Raw genomic sequence first — 14454 nt, forward strand, 5'->3', positions numbered from 1 at the left:
GGGGGGGGGGGGACACAGCCTGTTATACTGGGGGGGGGGGACAGAGCCTGTTATACTGGGGGGGGGGACAGAGCCTGTTATACTGGGGGGGGGGCAGAGCCTGTTATACTGGGGGGGGGGGGGACACAGCCTGTTATACTGGGGGGGGGGGAGACACAGCCTGTTATACTGGGGGGGGGAGACAGAGCCTGTTATACTGGGGGGGGGGAGACAGAGACTGTTATACTGGGGGGGGGGGCAGAGCCTGTTATACTGGGGGGGGGGACAGAGCCTGTTATACTGGGGGGGGGGACAGAGCCTGTTATACTGGGGGGGGGGGGACAGAGCCTGTTATACTGGGGGGGGGGGCAGAGCCTGTTATACTGGGGGGGGGGACAGAGCCTGTTATACTGGGGGGGGGGGCAGAGCCTGTTATACTGGGGGGGGGGGGGACACAGCCTGTTATACTGGGGGGGGGGACAGAGCCTGTTATACTGGGGGGGGGGGACACAGCCTGTTATACTGGGGGGGGGGAGACAGAGACTGTTATACTGGGGGGGGGGCAGAGCCTGTTATACTGGGGGGGGGACAGAGCCTGTTATACTGGGGGGGGGGCAGAGCCTGTTATACTGGGGGGGGGACAGAGCCTGTTATACTGGGGGGGGGACAGAGCCTGTTATACTGCGGGGGGGGGACAGAGCCTGTTATACTGGGGGGGGGGGACAGAGCCTGTTATACTGGGGGGGGGACAGAGCCTGTTATACTGCGGGGGGGGGACAGAGCCTGTTATACTGGGGGGGGGGCAGAGCCTGTTATACTGGGGGGGGGACAGAGCCTGTTATACTGGGGGGGGGGACAGAGCCTGTTATACTGGGGGGGGGGCACAGAGCCTGTTATACTGGGGGGGGGGGACAGAGCCTGTTATACTGGGGGTGGGGCAGAGCCTGTTATACTGGGGGGGGCAGAGCCTGTTATACTGGGGGGGGGGCAGAGCCTGTTATACTGGGGGAGGGGGAGACAGAGACTGTTATATTGGGGGGGGGGACAGAGCCTGTTATACTGGGGGGGGGGACAGAGCCTGTTATACTGGGGGGGGGGACAGAGCCTGTTATACTGCGGGGGGGGACAGAGCCTGTTATATTGGGGGGGGGGACAGAGCCTGTTATACTGGGGGGGGGACAGAGCCTGTTATACTGGGGGGGACGGGACAGAGCCTGTTATACTGGGGGGGGGGGGGCAGAGCCTGTTATACTGGGGGGGGGGGACAGAGCCTGTTATACTGGGGGGGACAGAGCCTGTTTTACTGGGGGGGGGGACAGAGCCTGTTATACTGGGGGGGGCACAGAGCCTGTTATACTGGGGGGGGGGACAGAGCCTGTTATACTGGGGAGGAACAGAGCCTGTTATACTGGGGGGGGACAGAGCCTGTTATACTGGGGAGGGGGGGACAGAGTCTGTTATACTGGGGGGGGGGACAGAGCCTGTTATACTGGGGTGGGGACAGAGCCTGTTATACTGGGTGGGGGGACAGAGCCTGTTATACTGGGAGGGTGGGGACAGAGCCTGTTATACTGGGAGCGGGGGGAGAGAGCCTGTTATAATGGGGATGGGGAGGGGCAGGGGGAGAAGTCGGACACACAGTCGCACAATGTTATGCGGAGAAACCTTAATCTTACCCAAGAAGGGAAGCGGTGTAACGGTGGGGGAGGGGGCTTGTTCACCGAGACACGCTTGGCGCATTCGGAATCCAACACCTCCTTTGACATGCAAGGCAGGGCTGGGAGGGAGACCTCCTGCTCAGGAGGGGCGGCGCACTCTTCCGTCTCCATCTGTTCAGGGATGTCGTCGATGTCCGTCTCTTGCACCTGTATGGGTTGTCGTGGGAAGGCCATGGGCTTGAAGGAGCAGATGTCAATGCAGACAATGTGGTTGAACCTCTCGGCCCCGGGCTGGGGTTGGCTGTAGTGTTTCTTCGCCAGCTGGATGCTGTCCCTTGGTGCCAATGGTGTCCTTACCTTGGGCAGGGTCATGCTGGCGCCAATGCTGCCTTCTTTGGTGGTGAAGCTCGGCGGAAATGGCGCTGTGGCTACGGGCCTCGTCGAGGGCGGCGACGACAGTTTAGATGCCGGCGCAGGAGGTACGCTGGGGCCCAGCGCAGTTGTCTCACTCGAGGATGAGGAGGAGTCCAGCCTCTGTGAGCGGAACTTGCTGTTGAGTTCGTCGGACGAAATGTCCTGCTCTGAGGCCTGCTGCGTGGCGGCCGATGAGGCTGAAGTACTCGTGTTGTCTGAAGATGTTTTCAGTGTGATGGTCTCTTTAGTGGTGCGCAGAGGAGGCACGGCCTGCTCAGCCCTCGCTCGCTCAAGCTCTGAGCTGTTAGCCACTGTGACATCTGACTGACCGTCAAGGAGAGAACCAGCAGGGCCCAGACTGCACATGTCTGCCTTTGCACTTGCTTGGCTTGGACTGCAGGTCCGCTGGTCTTCTGCCTCGCCAAGGCTCCCTTCCTCCGCTGTTACCATGGAACATTGCAGAAAGCTCCCTTCCTGATGCAGCTCCTTCCTGCCCTCGGTGGGCGACTTTGCAACCTGGTCAGGCTTCTCAAGCGTAGGGAGGGCCTGAGGAGTCGGTGGCACAGGAGAAGATTCGGAGACTTCCGTCAACTCTGTTACCAGTCTTTTGCCTTGTAAATCTGTTCAATAAAAAAGCAGTCCCTGTTACTGGAAATCCCACTCGTCTTTAACAATCCGTAATTGTATCTATCCATGGTGCGAGTTGGTTGATATTCTCTTACTATCGACAGTTAATGGTCTCCTTTTTATTATGTACTTTGATCCACGCATTCCAAATAGATATCAACAAATGACTCCAAGATCAGCGTGCAAGGGTTGAGTTGGCGCACAAACCACATGGCTTATCTCATGTGTATCCCGGGTGAAATGGCACAGGGTGAGGACTTGACAGCGGGCGGAGGGTGTGGCAGCGGGCGGAGGGCGTGACAACGGATGGAGGGTGTGTCAGCGGGCGGGGCTGTGACAGTGGGCAGAGGGCATGACAACGGACGGAGGGTTGTGACAGCGGGCGGGGCGTGACAGCGGGCGGAGGGTATGACAGCAGGTGTGACAATGGACGGAGGGTGTGACAATGGACAGAGGGTGTGACAGCGGGCAGAGGGAGTGTCAGCGGGCGGAGGGCATGACTGCGGACGGAGGGCATGACAGCAGACGGAGTGTGTGACAGCGGGCGGGGGGGTGTGACAGCGGGCGGGGGTTGTGACAGCGGCGGGGGGGTGACAGCCGGGGGGGGGTTGTGACAGCGGGCGGGGGGTGTGACAGCGGGCGGGGGGTGTGGCAGCGGGCGGAGGGCATGACAGCGGGCGGGGGCGTGACAGCGGGCGGGGGCGTGACAGCGGGCGGGGGCATAACAGCGGGCGGGGGCATAACAGCGGGCGGGGGGTGACAGTGGGCAGGGGGCGTGACAGCGGGTGGGGGTGACAGCGGGCGGGGGCGTGACAGCGGGCGGGGGGCGTGACAGCGGGCGGGGGGCGTGACAGCGGGCGGGGGATGACAGCGGGTGGGCGATGACAGCGGGCGGGGGGTGACATCGCCCGGGGGTGATAGTGGGCGGGGGGTGAGAGCGGGCGGGGAGGTGACAGCGGGCGGGGGGGTGACAGCGGGCGGGGGGGGGTTGACAGCGGGCGGGGGGGTGACAGCGGGTGGGGGATGACAGCGGGCGGGGGTTGACAGCGGGCGGGGGGGTGACAGCGGGTGGGGGATGACAGCGGGCGGGGGACGACAGCGGGCGGGGGATGACAGCAGGCGGGGGATGACAGCGGGCGGGGGATGACAGCGGGCGGGGGGGTGATAGCGGGCGGGTGATGACAGCGGGCGGGTGATGACAACGGGCGGGCGATGACAGCGGGCGGGGGATGACAGCAGGCCGGGGGTTGACAGCGGGCGGGCGATTACAGCGGGCGGAGGGGGTGACAACAGGCGGGGCGTGACAGCGGGCGGAGGGTATGACAGCAGGTGTGACAATGGACGGAGGGTGTGACAATGGACAGAGGGTGTGACAGCGGATGGAGGGTGTGATAATGGACGGAGGGTGTGACAGCGGACAGATTGCATGATAACGGGTGGAGGGCGTGACAGCGGGTGGAGAGCATGACAGCGGGCGTGACAATGGACGGAGGGTGTGACAGCGGACAGAGAGTGTGACAATGGACGGAGGGCGTGACAGCGGACGGACGATGTGACAACGGATGGAAGGCATGATAATGGATGGAGGGCATGACAGCAAACGTGCCAACAGATGGAGTGTTTGGCAGCGGGTGAAGGGCATGACAGCAGGTGGAGGGCGTGACAGCGGGCGGAGGGTGGGACAGCGGGCGCGGGGACAGCGGGCGGGGAGTGACAGCGGGCGGGGAGTGACAGCAGACGGGGGGTGTGACAGCGGGCGGGGGGGTTTGACAGCGGGCGGGGGGTGTGACAGCGGGCGGGGGGTGTGGCAGCGGGTGGAGGGCATGACAGCAGACGGAGTGCGTGGCAGCGGGCGGAGGGCGTGACAGCGGGCGGGGGCATAACAGCGGGCGGGGGGTGACAGTGGGCAGGGGGCGTGACAGCGGGTGGGGGTGACAGCGGGCGGGGGCGTGACAGCGGGCGGGGGCGTGACAGCGGGCGGGGGCATAACAGCGGGCGGGGGGTGACAGTCGGCAGGGGGCGTGACAGCGGGTGGGGGTGACAGCGGGCGGGGGCGTGACAGCGGGCGGGGGCGTGATAGCGGGCGGGGGGCGTGACAGCGGGCGGGGAGGTGACAGCGGGCGGGGGGATGACAGCGGGCGGGGGGTGACAGCGGGCGGGGAGGTGACAGCGGGCGGGGGATGACAGCGGGCGGGGGATGTCAGCGGGCGGGGGATGACAGCGGGCGGGGGATGACAGCGGGCGGGGGGGTGACAGTGGGCGGGGGGGTGACAGCCGGCGGGGGATGACAGCGGGCGGGGGGTGACAGCGGGCGGGGGATGACAGCGGGCGGGGGGGTGACAGCGGGCGGGGGGGTGACAGCGGGCGGGGGAGATGACAGCGGGCGGGGGGGTGACAGCGGGCGGGTGGTGACAACGGGCGGGGGATGACAGCGGGCGGGGGGGTGACAGCGGGTGGGGGATGACAGCGGGCGGGGGTTGACAGCGGGCGGGGGGTGACAACGGGCGGGGGATGACAGCGGGCGGGGGACGACAGCGGGCGGGGGATGACAGCAGGCGGGGGATGACAGCGGGCGGGGGATGACAGCGGGCGGGGGGGTGATAGCGGGCGGGTGATGACAGCGGGCGGGTGATGACAATGGGCGGGTGATGACAACGGGCGGGTGATGACAGCGGGCGGGGGATGACAGCAGGCCGGGGGTTGACAGCGGGCGGGCGATTACAGCGGGCGGAGGGGGTGACAACAGGCGGGGTGTGACAGCGGGCGGAGGGTATGACAGCAGGTGTGACAATGGACGGAGGGTGTGACAATGGACAGAGGGTGTGACAGCGGATGGAGGGTGTGATAATGGACGGAGGGTGTGACAGCGGACAGAATGCATGATAACGGATGGAGGGTGTGACAGCAGGCGTGACAACAGATGGAGGGTGTGACAGCGGGTGGAGGGCATGACAGCGGGCGTGACAATGGACGGAGGGTGTGACAGCGGACAGAGAGTGTGACAATGGACGGAGGGCGTGACAGCGGACGGACGATGTGACAACGGATGGAAGGCATGATAATGGATGGAGGGCATGACAGCAAACGTGCCAACAGATGGAGTGTTTGGCAGCGGGTGAAGGGCATGACAGCAGGTGGAGGGCGTGACAGCAGACGGAGGGTGTGGCAGCGGGCGGAGGGCGTGGCAGCGGGCGGAGGGCGTGGCAGCGGGCGGAGGGCGTGGCAGCAGGCGTGACAGCGGGCGGGGGCGGCGGGCGGGGGCGTGACAGCGGGCGGGGGTGACAGCGGGTGGAGGGGGTGACAGCGGGCGGGGGGGTGACAGCGGGCGGGGGGGTGACAGCGGGCGGGGGGGTGACAGCGGGCGGGGGGGGCGACAGCGGGCAGGGGGGTGACAGCGGGCGGGTGACAGCGGGCAGGGGCAGTGACAGCGGGCAGGGGGGTGACAGCGGGCAGGGGGAGTGATAGCGGGCAGGGGGGGTGACAGCGGGCGGAGGGTGGGACAGCGGGCGGGGGGGACAGCGGGCGGGGAGTGACAGCAGACGGGGGGTGTGACAGCGGGCGGGGGGGTGTGACAGCGGGCGGGGGGTGACAGCGGGCGGGGGGTGTGACAGCGGGCGGGGGGGGTGACAGCGGGCGGAGGGGCGACAGCGGGCGGAGGGGCGACAGCGGGCAGGCGGTGTGACAGCGGGCGGGGGGTGTGACAGCGGGCGGGGGGTGTGACAGCGGGCGGGCGATTACAGCGGGCGGAGGGGGTGACAACAGGCGGGGTGTGACAGCGGGCGGAGGGTATGACAGCAGGTGTGACAATGGACGGAGGGTGTGACAATGGACAGAGGGTGTGACAGCGGATGGAGGGTGTGATAATGGACGGAGGGTGTGACAGCGGACAGAATGCATGATAACGGATGGAGGGCGTGACAGCAGGCGTGACAACAGATGGAGGGTGTGACAGCGGGTGGAGGGCATGACAGCGGGCGTGACAATGGACGGAGGGTGTGACAGCGGACAGAGAGTGTGACAATGGACGGAGGGCGTGACAGCGGACGGACGATGTGACAACGGATGGAAGGCATGATAATGGATGGAGGGCATGACAGCAAACGTGCCAACAGATGGAGTGTTTGGCAGCGGGTGAAGGGCATGACAGCAGGTGGAGGGCGTGACAGCAGACGGAGGGTGTGGCAGCGGGCGGAGGGCGTGGCAGCGGGCGGAGGGCGTGGCAGCTGGCGGAGGGCGTGGCAGCAGGCGTGACAGCGGGTGGGGGCGTGACAGCGGGCGGGGTTGACAGCGGGTGGAGGGGGTGACAGCGGGCGGGGGGGTGACAGCGGGCGGGGGGGTGACAGCGGGCAGGGGGGTGACAGCGGGCGGGTGACAGCGGGCAGGGGCAGTGACAGCAGGCAGGGGGGTGACAGCGGGCAGGGGGAGTGATAGCGGGCAGGGGGGGGTGACAGCGGGCAGGGAGGGTGACAGCGGGCAGGGGGGGTGACAGCGGGCGGAGGGTGGGACAGCGGGCGGGGGGGACAGCGGGCGGGGAGTGACAGCGGGCGGGGAGTGACAGCAGACGGGGGGTGTGACAGCGGGCGGGGGGGTGTGACAGCGGGCGGGGGGTGACAGCGGGCGGGGGGTGTGACAGCGGGCGGGGGGGTGACAGCGGGCGGGGGGGTGACAGCGGGCGGAGGGGCGACAGCGGGCGGAGGGGCGACAGCGGGCAGGCGGTGTGACAGCGGGCGGGGGGTGTGACAGCGGGCGGGGGGTGTGACAGCGGGCGGGGGGGTGTGACAGCGGGCGGGGGTTGTGACAGCGGGCGGGGGGGTGACAGCGGGCGGGGGGTGTGACAGCGGGCGGGGGTTGTGACAGCGGGCGGGGGGTGTGACAGCGGGCGGGGGGGTGACAGCGGCGGGGGGGTTGTGACAGCGGGCGGGGGGTGTGACAGCGGGCGGGGGTTGTGACAGTGGGCGGGTGGTGTGACAGCGGGCGGGGGGGTGTGACAGCGGGCGGGGGTGACAGCAGGCTGGGGGGTGACAGCGGGCGGTGGGTGACACAGCGGGCGGGGGGTGTCACAGCGGGCGGGGGTGACACAGCGGGCGGGGGGTGACACAGCGGGCGGGGGTGACACAGCGGGTGGGGGGTGACACAGCGGGCGGGGGGTGACACAGCGGGCGGGGGTGACACAGCGGGTGGGGGGTGACACAGCGGGCGGGGGGTGACACAGCGGGCGGGGGGTGACACAGCGGGCGGGGGGGTGACAGCGGGCGGAGGGTGACAGCGGGCGGGGGTGACACAGCGGGCGGGGGGTGTCACAGCGGGCGGGGGTGACACAGCGGGCGGGGGGTGACACAGCGGGCGGGGGGTGACACAGCGGGCGGGGGTGACACAGCGGGCGGGGGGTGACACAGCGGGCGGGGGTGACACAGCGGGCGGGGGTGACACAGCGGGCGGGGGGGTGACAGCGGGCGGAGGGTGACAGGGGCGGGGGTGACACAGCGGGCGGGGGGTGTCACAGCGGGCGGGGGTGACACAGCGGGCGGGGGTGACACAGCGGGCGGGGGTGACACAGCGGGCGGGGGGTGACACAGCGGGCGGGGGTGACACAGCGGGCGGGGGTGACACAGCGGGCGGGGGTGACACAGCGGGCGGGGGTGACACAGCGGGCGGGGGGTGACACAGCGGGCGGGGGTGACACAGCGGGCGGGGGTGACACAGCGGGCGGGGGGGTGACACAGCGGGCGGGGGTGACACAGCGGGCGGGGGGTGACACAGCGGGCGGGGGGTGACACAACGGGCGGGGGGTGACACAGCGGGCGGGGGGGTGACACAGCGGGCGGGGGGGTGACAGCTGGTGGGGGGGTGACAGCGGGCGGAGGGTGACAGCGGGCGGGTGGGACAGCGGGCGGGTGGGACAGCGGGCAGAGGGGTGACAGCGGGCGGAGGGTGGGACAGCGGGCGGAGGGTGGGACAGCGGGCGGCAATGGAAGCATGCATGAATATTGGAATGTGGGTGCTGGGTGTGGGGTTGGTGGGTAGGTGAGGACTAGCAAGCGGGTTTCAGATAACCCCTTACAAACGTGCAGCAATAGGGGCTTTCTTGGTGGGGGGGCGGTTGGAATGGGGCAGGGTGGATGCAGGAGCATGAGTGGGAGTGGGAACAGTGACAAGGAAGCCTCCAGTCCTGTTTCAATCGTACCCTCTCTCCCCCTCCCTCTTGGTGAGAACCGATCACCCCCACCACTGCTGCCTCGCCTCCCCTCCCCCCACCAAGATTCAACATCTACCCAATCATTGCAAGCAGACCCCCCCGAGCCTTCTTCCTGGTGCGACCTTGGGGATCAGGGTCTAGTTTTAGATCTTGCTGGGGGAAGAGGGTATTAGTGCTGGTTGTGGGGGTGGGGGGGGAGGTGTCAAGGATTCAGGGTTTGGGTGGACTTTTTAAAAAGGTAGCTCAAGCAGTAGGTAAATCTGTGTTACTTAAAATACTCAGCTACATATTTATTTTAACTATATAATACAGGTTTCCTTCGTGCTATTGAAACCATTTGAGCTAATACTAACTGACGTAATAAAACTCATGACGCACTTGGTTTGAGTATAAAGCAAGGCTTTAATCAACTTGTTTCAGAACATGGAGGTCTAGTTGTACTTCACTAGTTCCTGTCTTACAAAATGTCCCTGGGCAAGCCCGAGTATTTATACTCCTTGGTCGGCGCCACCAGCTGGCCGTCCAGTGTTATTTCATGAGTCTTTCTTCATGGATCATAAGATTCATAACACTAACCCCTCCCCCACCATTCATAGGAACAGGAGGCCATTCAGCCCCTCGAACCTGCTCCGCCATTCAACTGGATCGTGGCTAATCTGTACCTCAAATCCATTTTCCTGCCTTAGCTCCATATCCATTGATACCCTTACTCAGCAAAAATCTATCGAGCTCAGTCTTGAAAGCTCCAATTGTCCGCCAGCTTCCACTGTCTTTTGGAAGCGGGTGGGTGGGGTGGTGGCTGGGGATAGAGTTCCAGATTTCTACTACCTTTTGTGTAAAGAATGCTTCCTGATTTCCCTCCTGTCTCTAATTTTATTATACTCTCTCGTTCTGGATTTCCCCCCCACCAGAGGAAATAGTTTTGCTGTACCTACCTTGTCAAATCCTTTTAATCACCATAATTAAATCAATCTTCTAAACTCAAGGGTAGGCAAACCAAGTCTATGCAGCCTGTCCTCATAACTTAACCCTTTACACCCTGGTATCCGTCTGGTGAACTCTGCGCTGTGCCCCCTCGAGTAAATGCCCAACCTCCGTGACCCCGTAGAGAACAGTGCCATGTATCTTGGGAAAGTAGCAGAGAGGTCCCTCAGCTAAGTGAGCAACATGCACCACGTAAGACTCCTGAGTAAAATGAATACGCTTGATTGTGACAAGAAGAGCGTGACAGAAGGCAGGCACGACAAGAAAGAAAAGTGTGTGCAAATGCCAAGTTTTTAAAGAAAATGTTATATATGGGGATAGGGCGGGTAAGTGGAGATGAGGTAGAAGATCAGCCATGGTTTTATTGAATGGTGGAGCAGGCTCGAGGGGCCGAATGGCCTACTCCTGCTCCTTTTTTTTATGTTCTTATATAGATTTTGAAGACATGCATCTAGTCTAACGTTGAAAGCAACCTACACGTGGAACAAAATTTCAACTCCAACAAACTGAAATGAAGGCCGTGACGAAGTTGGGGCTCATTTAGGTATTCTAAGGTGGGGAGAGGAATTCACACCCATTGTTTTTGCAATCTGATAAATGAAGTTCTGAGGAAAAGAAAATCCATCAGTTCCGACCCTTGCCTCATTTTTCTCGTTGCAAAAAAACAATACAATCAATCCTGGGCCTCAGCTCAGCTGATAGACCGACAACGTCTGAATGGCCCAACTCAAGGTGACGGACATTCCTACCTGTTAATCCCTAGTTATTGAATAACGAAGCACAGGATTACATTTCGGAGCTGTAAATCTGTTACTGGGTTCCCATTGAGTCATTCAGTTATTAAGCAGCACATTATGGGAAGTGGTCAAACATTAAACTCCCAGATTAGATATTTCCAAAACCTACTAAACGTCTGTCTATTCTATCTCTCAGCTTGTAGGTTGGGTTGTTTTTCACCATTTTATAGACCAAGGGCCAATTCTAAACACTTAAGCCAAGATATTGTTGTTTGGGAGTGAGCCTTTGGCTTAGTGATAGCATTCCTGCCGCTGAATCAGAAGGCGAAAGAGTTCGAGCCCCACTCCAGACAGTCACAGTGAGTGAAGACTAGACAAGAGAAAGAAAGACTTGCATTTATATAGCGCCTTTCACTACTTCAGGACATCCTGAAACACTTTACAAAATTCCCTCCCCAAACCTCTTTGCCTCGCCACCTTCCTCTCCTCCTTTAAGACGCTGTTTAAAACCTAGCTCTTTACCAAGCTGTTGGTCACCTGTCCTAATGTCTCCTTCTTTGGCTCAATGTCAATGTTTGTCTGATTACGTTCCTGTGAAGCGCCTCGGGACGTTTTACTACATTAAAGGTGCTATATAAATGCAAATTGTTGTTGAAACAGCTCTATATATAAAAACATGTTGTCTAGTCAGTCACGTTACATCTTCAGTGTCACACATGTACATGTGCTAATTTCTTGTAGCTGATGGGCTTGTATTCATAAAACACTGACACTTCACAACTGAAAGGGAAGGGAAGATATGAAACGTGAGGAAAATGGGTAAATAAATTTCCATTGAGAAGCAAACCAAGGGCACAGGCAAACAAAGAATTTGCCAATAAAAGAAAGGAAATGTGAAGTAAATCAAAGCACCCTAAATACATATTTTAAAAATCCTGCTGTCAGCCATCTTAGTTTCTACCTTTCGCTGAGCATTCACTTGGGACTGGAAATGAAGTTTGGAACAAGACCTTGGGGTTTTAACTTTTTTATGCAGCGAGTGGCGAGGACCTGGAACTCGCTGCCAATGGAAGTGGTGGAAGCGGAGACACTCAATGTTTTCAAGGGGAGACTGGATAGACATTTGAGGGAAATAAATTTGCAGGGCTACGGGGACAGAGCGGGGGAGTGGGACTGACTGGATTGCTCTAGAGAGAGCTGGCACGGACTCGATGAGCTGAATGGCCTCCTTCTGTGCTGTTATGACTCTATGACATAATCTAGACAGATTTAGTGTAGTACTAGCGTCTTTTGGACGAGGTGTTAAGCCGAGCCCCCCGTCTAACACTGGAGTGCCAGAGTAAAATTATGTGCTCAAATCTTTGGCGTGGGACTTGAACCCACGACCTTCTGACCTCAGAGGGGAAGAGTGCAATCAAGTGAGCCACGGCTGATACCAGAAGGGTCAGTTCACCCTGAAAAGCCTGCCTTCTGCCAACTGACAATCAGCACAGCTGATGCCAGCTATGGGTAAGTCGACATGAGGTATCCAAGACCCTGAAGGGTATAACATGGCTGATATAATCATGTGCTACAGGAGGGCATGGACTCGACTCCAGTAAAGACTTGCATTTACATAGCGCCTTTCATGACCTCAAGACGTCCCAAATGGCTTTATAGCCAAATAAGTAATTTTTTGAAGCGTAGTCACTATTTTAATGTAGGAAACGTGGCGGCCAATTCACGCTCAGCAAGATCCCACAAACAGCGATGAGATAAATGATCTGATAAAATGATTTAGTGATGTTGGTTGAGGGATAATTATTGGCCAGGGACACCTGAAGAGGGAGGGTAAACAGACAGTTTAGACTTTACAGAGAATGGTGAATATATGGAACAGACTGCCCGGGGGGAGGTCGATTGTATTGGCTAGCTTAAGAGGGAACCGGATGAAGATTTGCCAGATAAATCCATTGAAGGGTATGAAAGCTAGAATGGTAATTCTTTTGAATGTTGGGACCACCCAGATAGACCAATGATTTCTTCTGATTCTTTACAACCTTATGTTGCCATGCGTCAGTCAGTGGGCAAAAGCAGCTGGCCAAAGAGGAATATAAAGGATAAGAGGACGTCAAACAAGTGTTGCCATTTTCAATTTTAAGGCTGTTTGCCTCCAATTCCGGTAAAGGATGGGCCTCTGTACCTTGAATCTTGCAGTGCAGGACCTGAATCTGTTCAGCTTGCTTGCGGGTCGTCACTTTGAGATGATGGTTTTCGAATTCCAGCTTTAAAAAGAAGCAAAACAGAAAGAAAATAAGTAAAGAAAGAACTTGCATTTATACAGCGCCTTTAACCTCCTCAAGACATCCCAAAAGGCCTCACAGCCAACCAAGTACTTTTGAAATCATAGAATCATAGAAACTCACAGCACAGGAGGAGGCCATTCGGCCCATGTAGTCACTGTTGTAATGTAGGCAAAGTAGTCTTGGAGTAAGCCGTGTAACCATAGAATCATAGAAATTTACAGCACAGGAGGGGGACATTCGGCCCATCTTGTCCGTGCCGGCTGACAAAGAGCTTTCCAGCCTAATCCCACTTTCCAGCACTTGGTCGGTAGCCTTGTAGGTTTCGGCACTTCAAGTGCATATCCAAGTACTTTTTAAATGTGATGAGGGTTTCTGCCTCTGCCACCCTTTCAGGCAGTGAGTTTCAGGCACCCTCTGGGTGAAAAAAATTCCCCTCAAATCCCCTCTAAACCGCCGATCAATTACTTTAAATCTATGCCCCCTGGTTATTGACCCTTCTGCTAAGGGAAATAGGCCCTTCCTATCCACTCTATCTGGGCCCCTCATAACTTTATACACCTCAATTAGGTCTCCCCTCAGCCTCCTCTGTTCCAAAGAAAACAACCCCAGCCTATCCAATCTTTCCTCATAGCTAAAATTCCCCAGCCCAGGCAACATCCTCGTAAATCTCCTCTGCACCCTCCCTAGCGCAATCACATCCTTCCTGTAATGTGGTGACCAAAACTGCACGCAGTAATCTAGCTGCGGCCTAACTAATGTTTGATACAGTTCAAGCATAACCTCCCTGCTCTTATATTCTATGCCTCAGCTAATAAAGACAAGTATCCCGTATGCCTTCTCAACCACCTGTCCTGCTACCTTCAGGGACTCCAAGGTGCCTCTGATCTTCTGCACTTCTCAGTGTCCTACCATTTATTGTGTATTCCCTTGCCTTGTTAGCCCTCCCCAAATACATTACCTCACACTTCTCCAGATTGAATTCCATTTGCCACTGTTCTGCCCACCTGACCAGTCCATTGATATTTTCCTACGGTCTGCAGCTTTCTTCTTCATTATCAACCACATGGCCAATTTTTGTATCATCTGCAAACTTCTTAATCATACTTCCTACATTCAAGACAAATCATTGATATATGCCACAAAAAGCAAAGGACCCAGTACTGAGCCCTGCGGAACCCCACTGGAAACAGTCTTCCAGTTACAAAAACACCCTTCGACCATTACCCTTTGTTTCCTGCCTCCGAGCCAATTTTGGATCCAACTTGCCACTTTGCCTTGGATCCCATGGGCTTTTACTTTCGTGACCAGTCTGCCGTGTGGGACCTTATCAAAAGCCTTGCTAAAATCCATATAGACTGCATCAAACGCACTACCCTCATCGACCCTCCTTGTTACCTCATGAGAACACAGCGGAAACTGCTGAGTGGATCTCGTGCCAAGTGCCACCATCTTGTGAAGCAGTAATACTTACTGCTGCTCAACATCTAAGACTAACCTGTCTTCCACACTCCCACTTGACAACTTGCAATCCAACCGAATCTGAAAGTTAGCACTGATGAAATGTATTTTCTGAG

General features: G+C 59.2%; 1 protein-coding gene across 1 annotated transcript in view; it reads right to left on the reverse strand.

Annotated features, from left to right (window-relative positions):
• plekhh1 (pleckstrin homology, MyTH4 and FERM domain containing H1) overlaps positions 1–14454 on the reverse strand; it is a 338941-nt gene that overhangs the window by 177419 nt on the left and 147068 nt on the right. The window contains exons 6-7 of the mRNA XM_086003678.1: positions 12778–12859; positions 1656–2671 (exon numbers count right to left, since the gene is read on the reverse strand). Of these exons, the coding sequence (XP_085859804.1) occupies positions 1656–2671; positions 12778–12859 (1098 nt within the window). The remainder of the gene's footprint in view (positions 1–1655; positions 2672–12777; positions 12860–14454) is intronic.

This window comes from Somniosus microcephalus, chromosome 12 (assembly GCF_052327205.1).
Source record: "Somniosus microcephalus isolate GS21.2 chromosome 12, FLI_Smic_1.0, whole genome shotgun sequence".
Taxonomy (NCBI): Eukaryota; Metazoa; Chordata; class Chondrichthyes; order Squaliformes; family Somniosidae; genus Somniosus; species Somniosus microcephalus.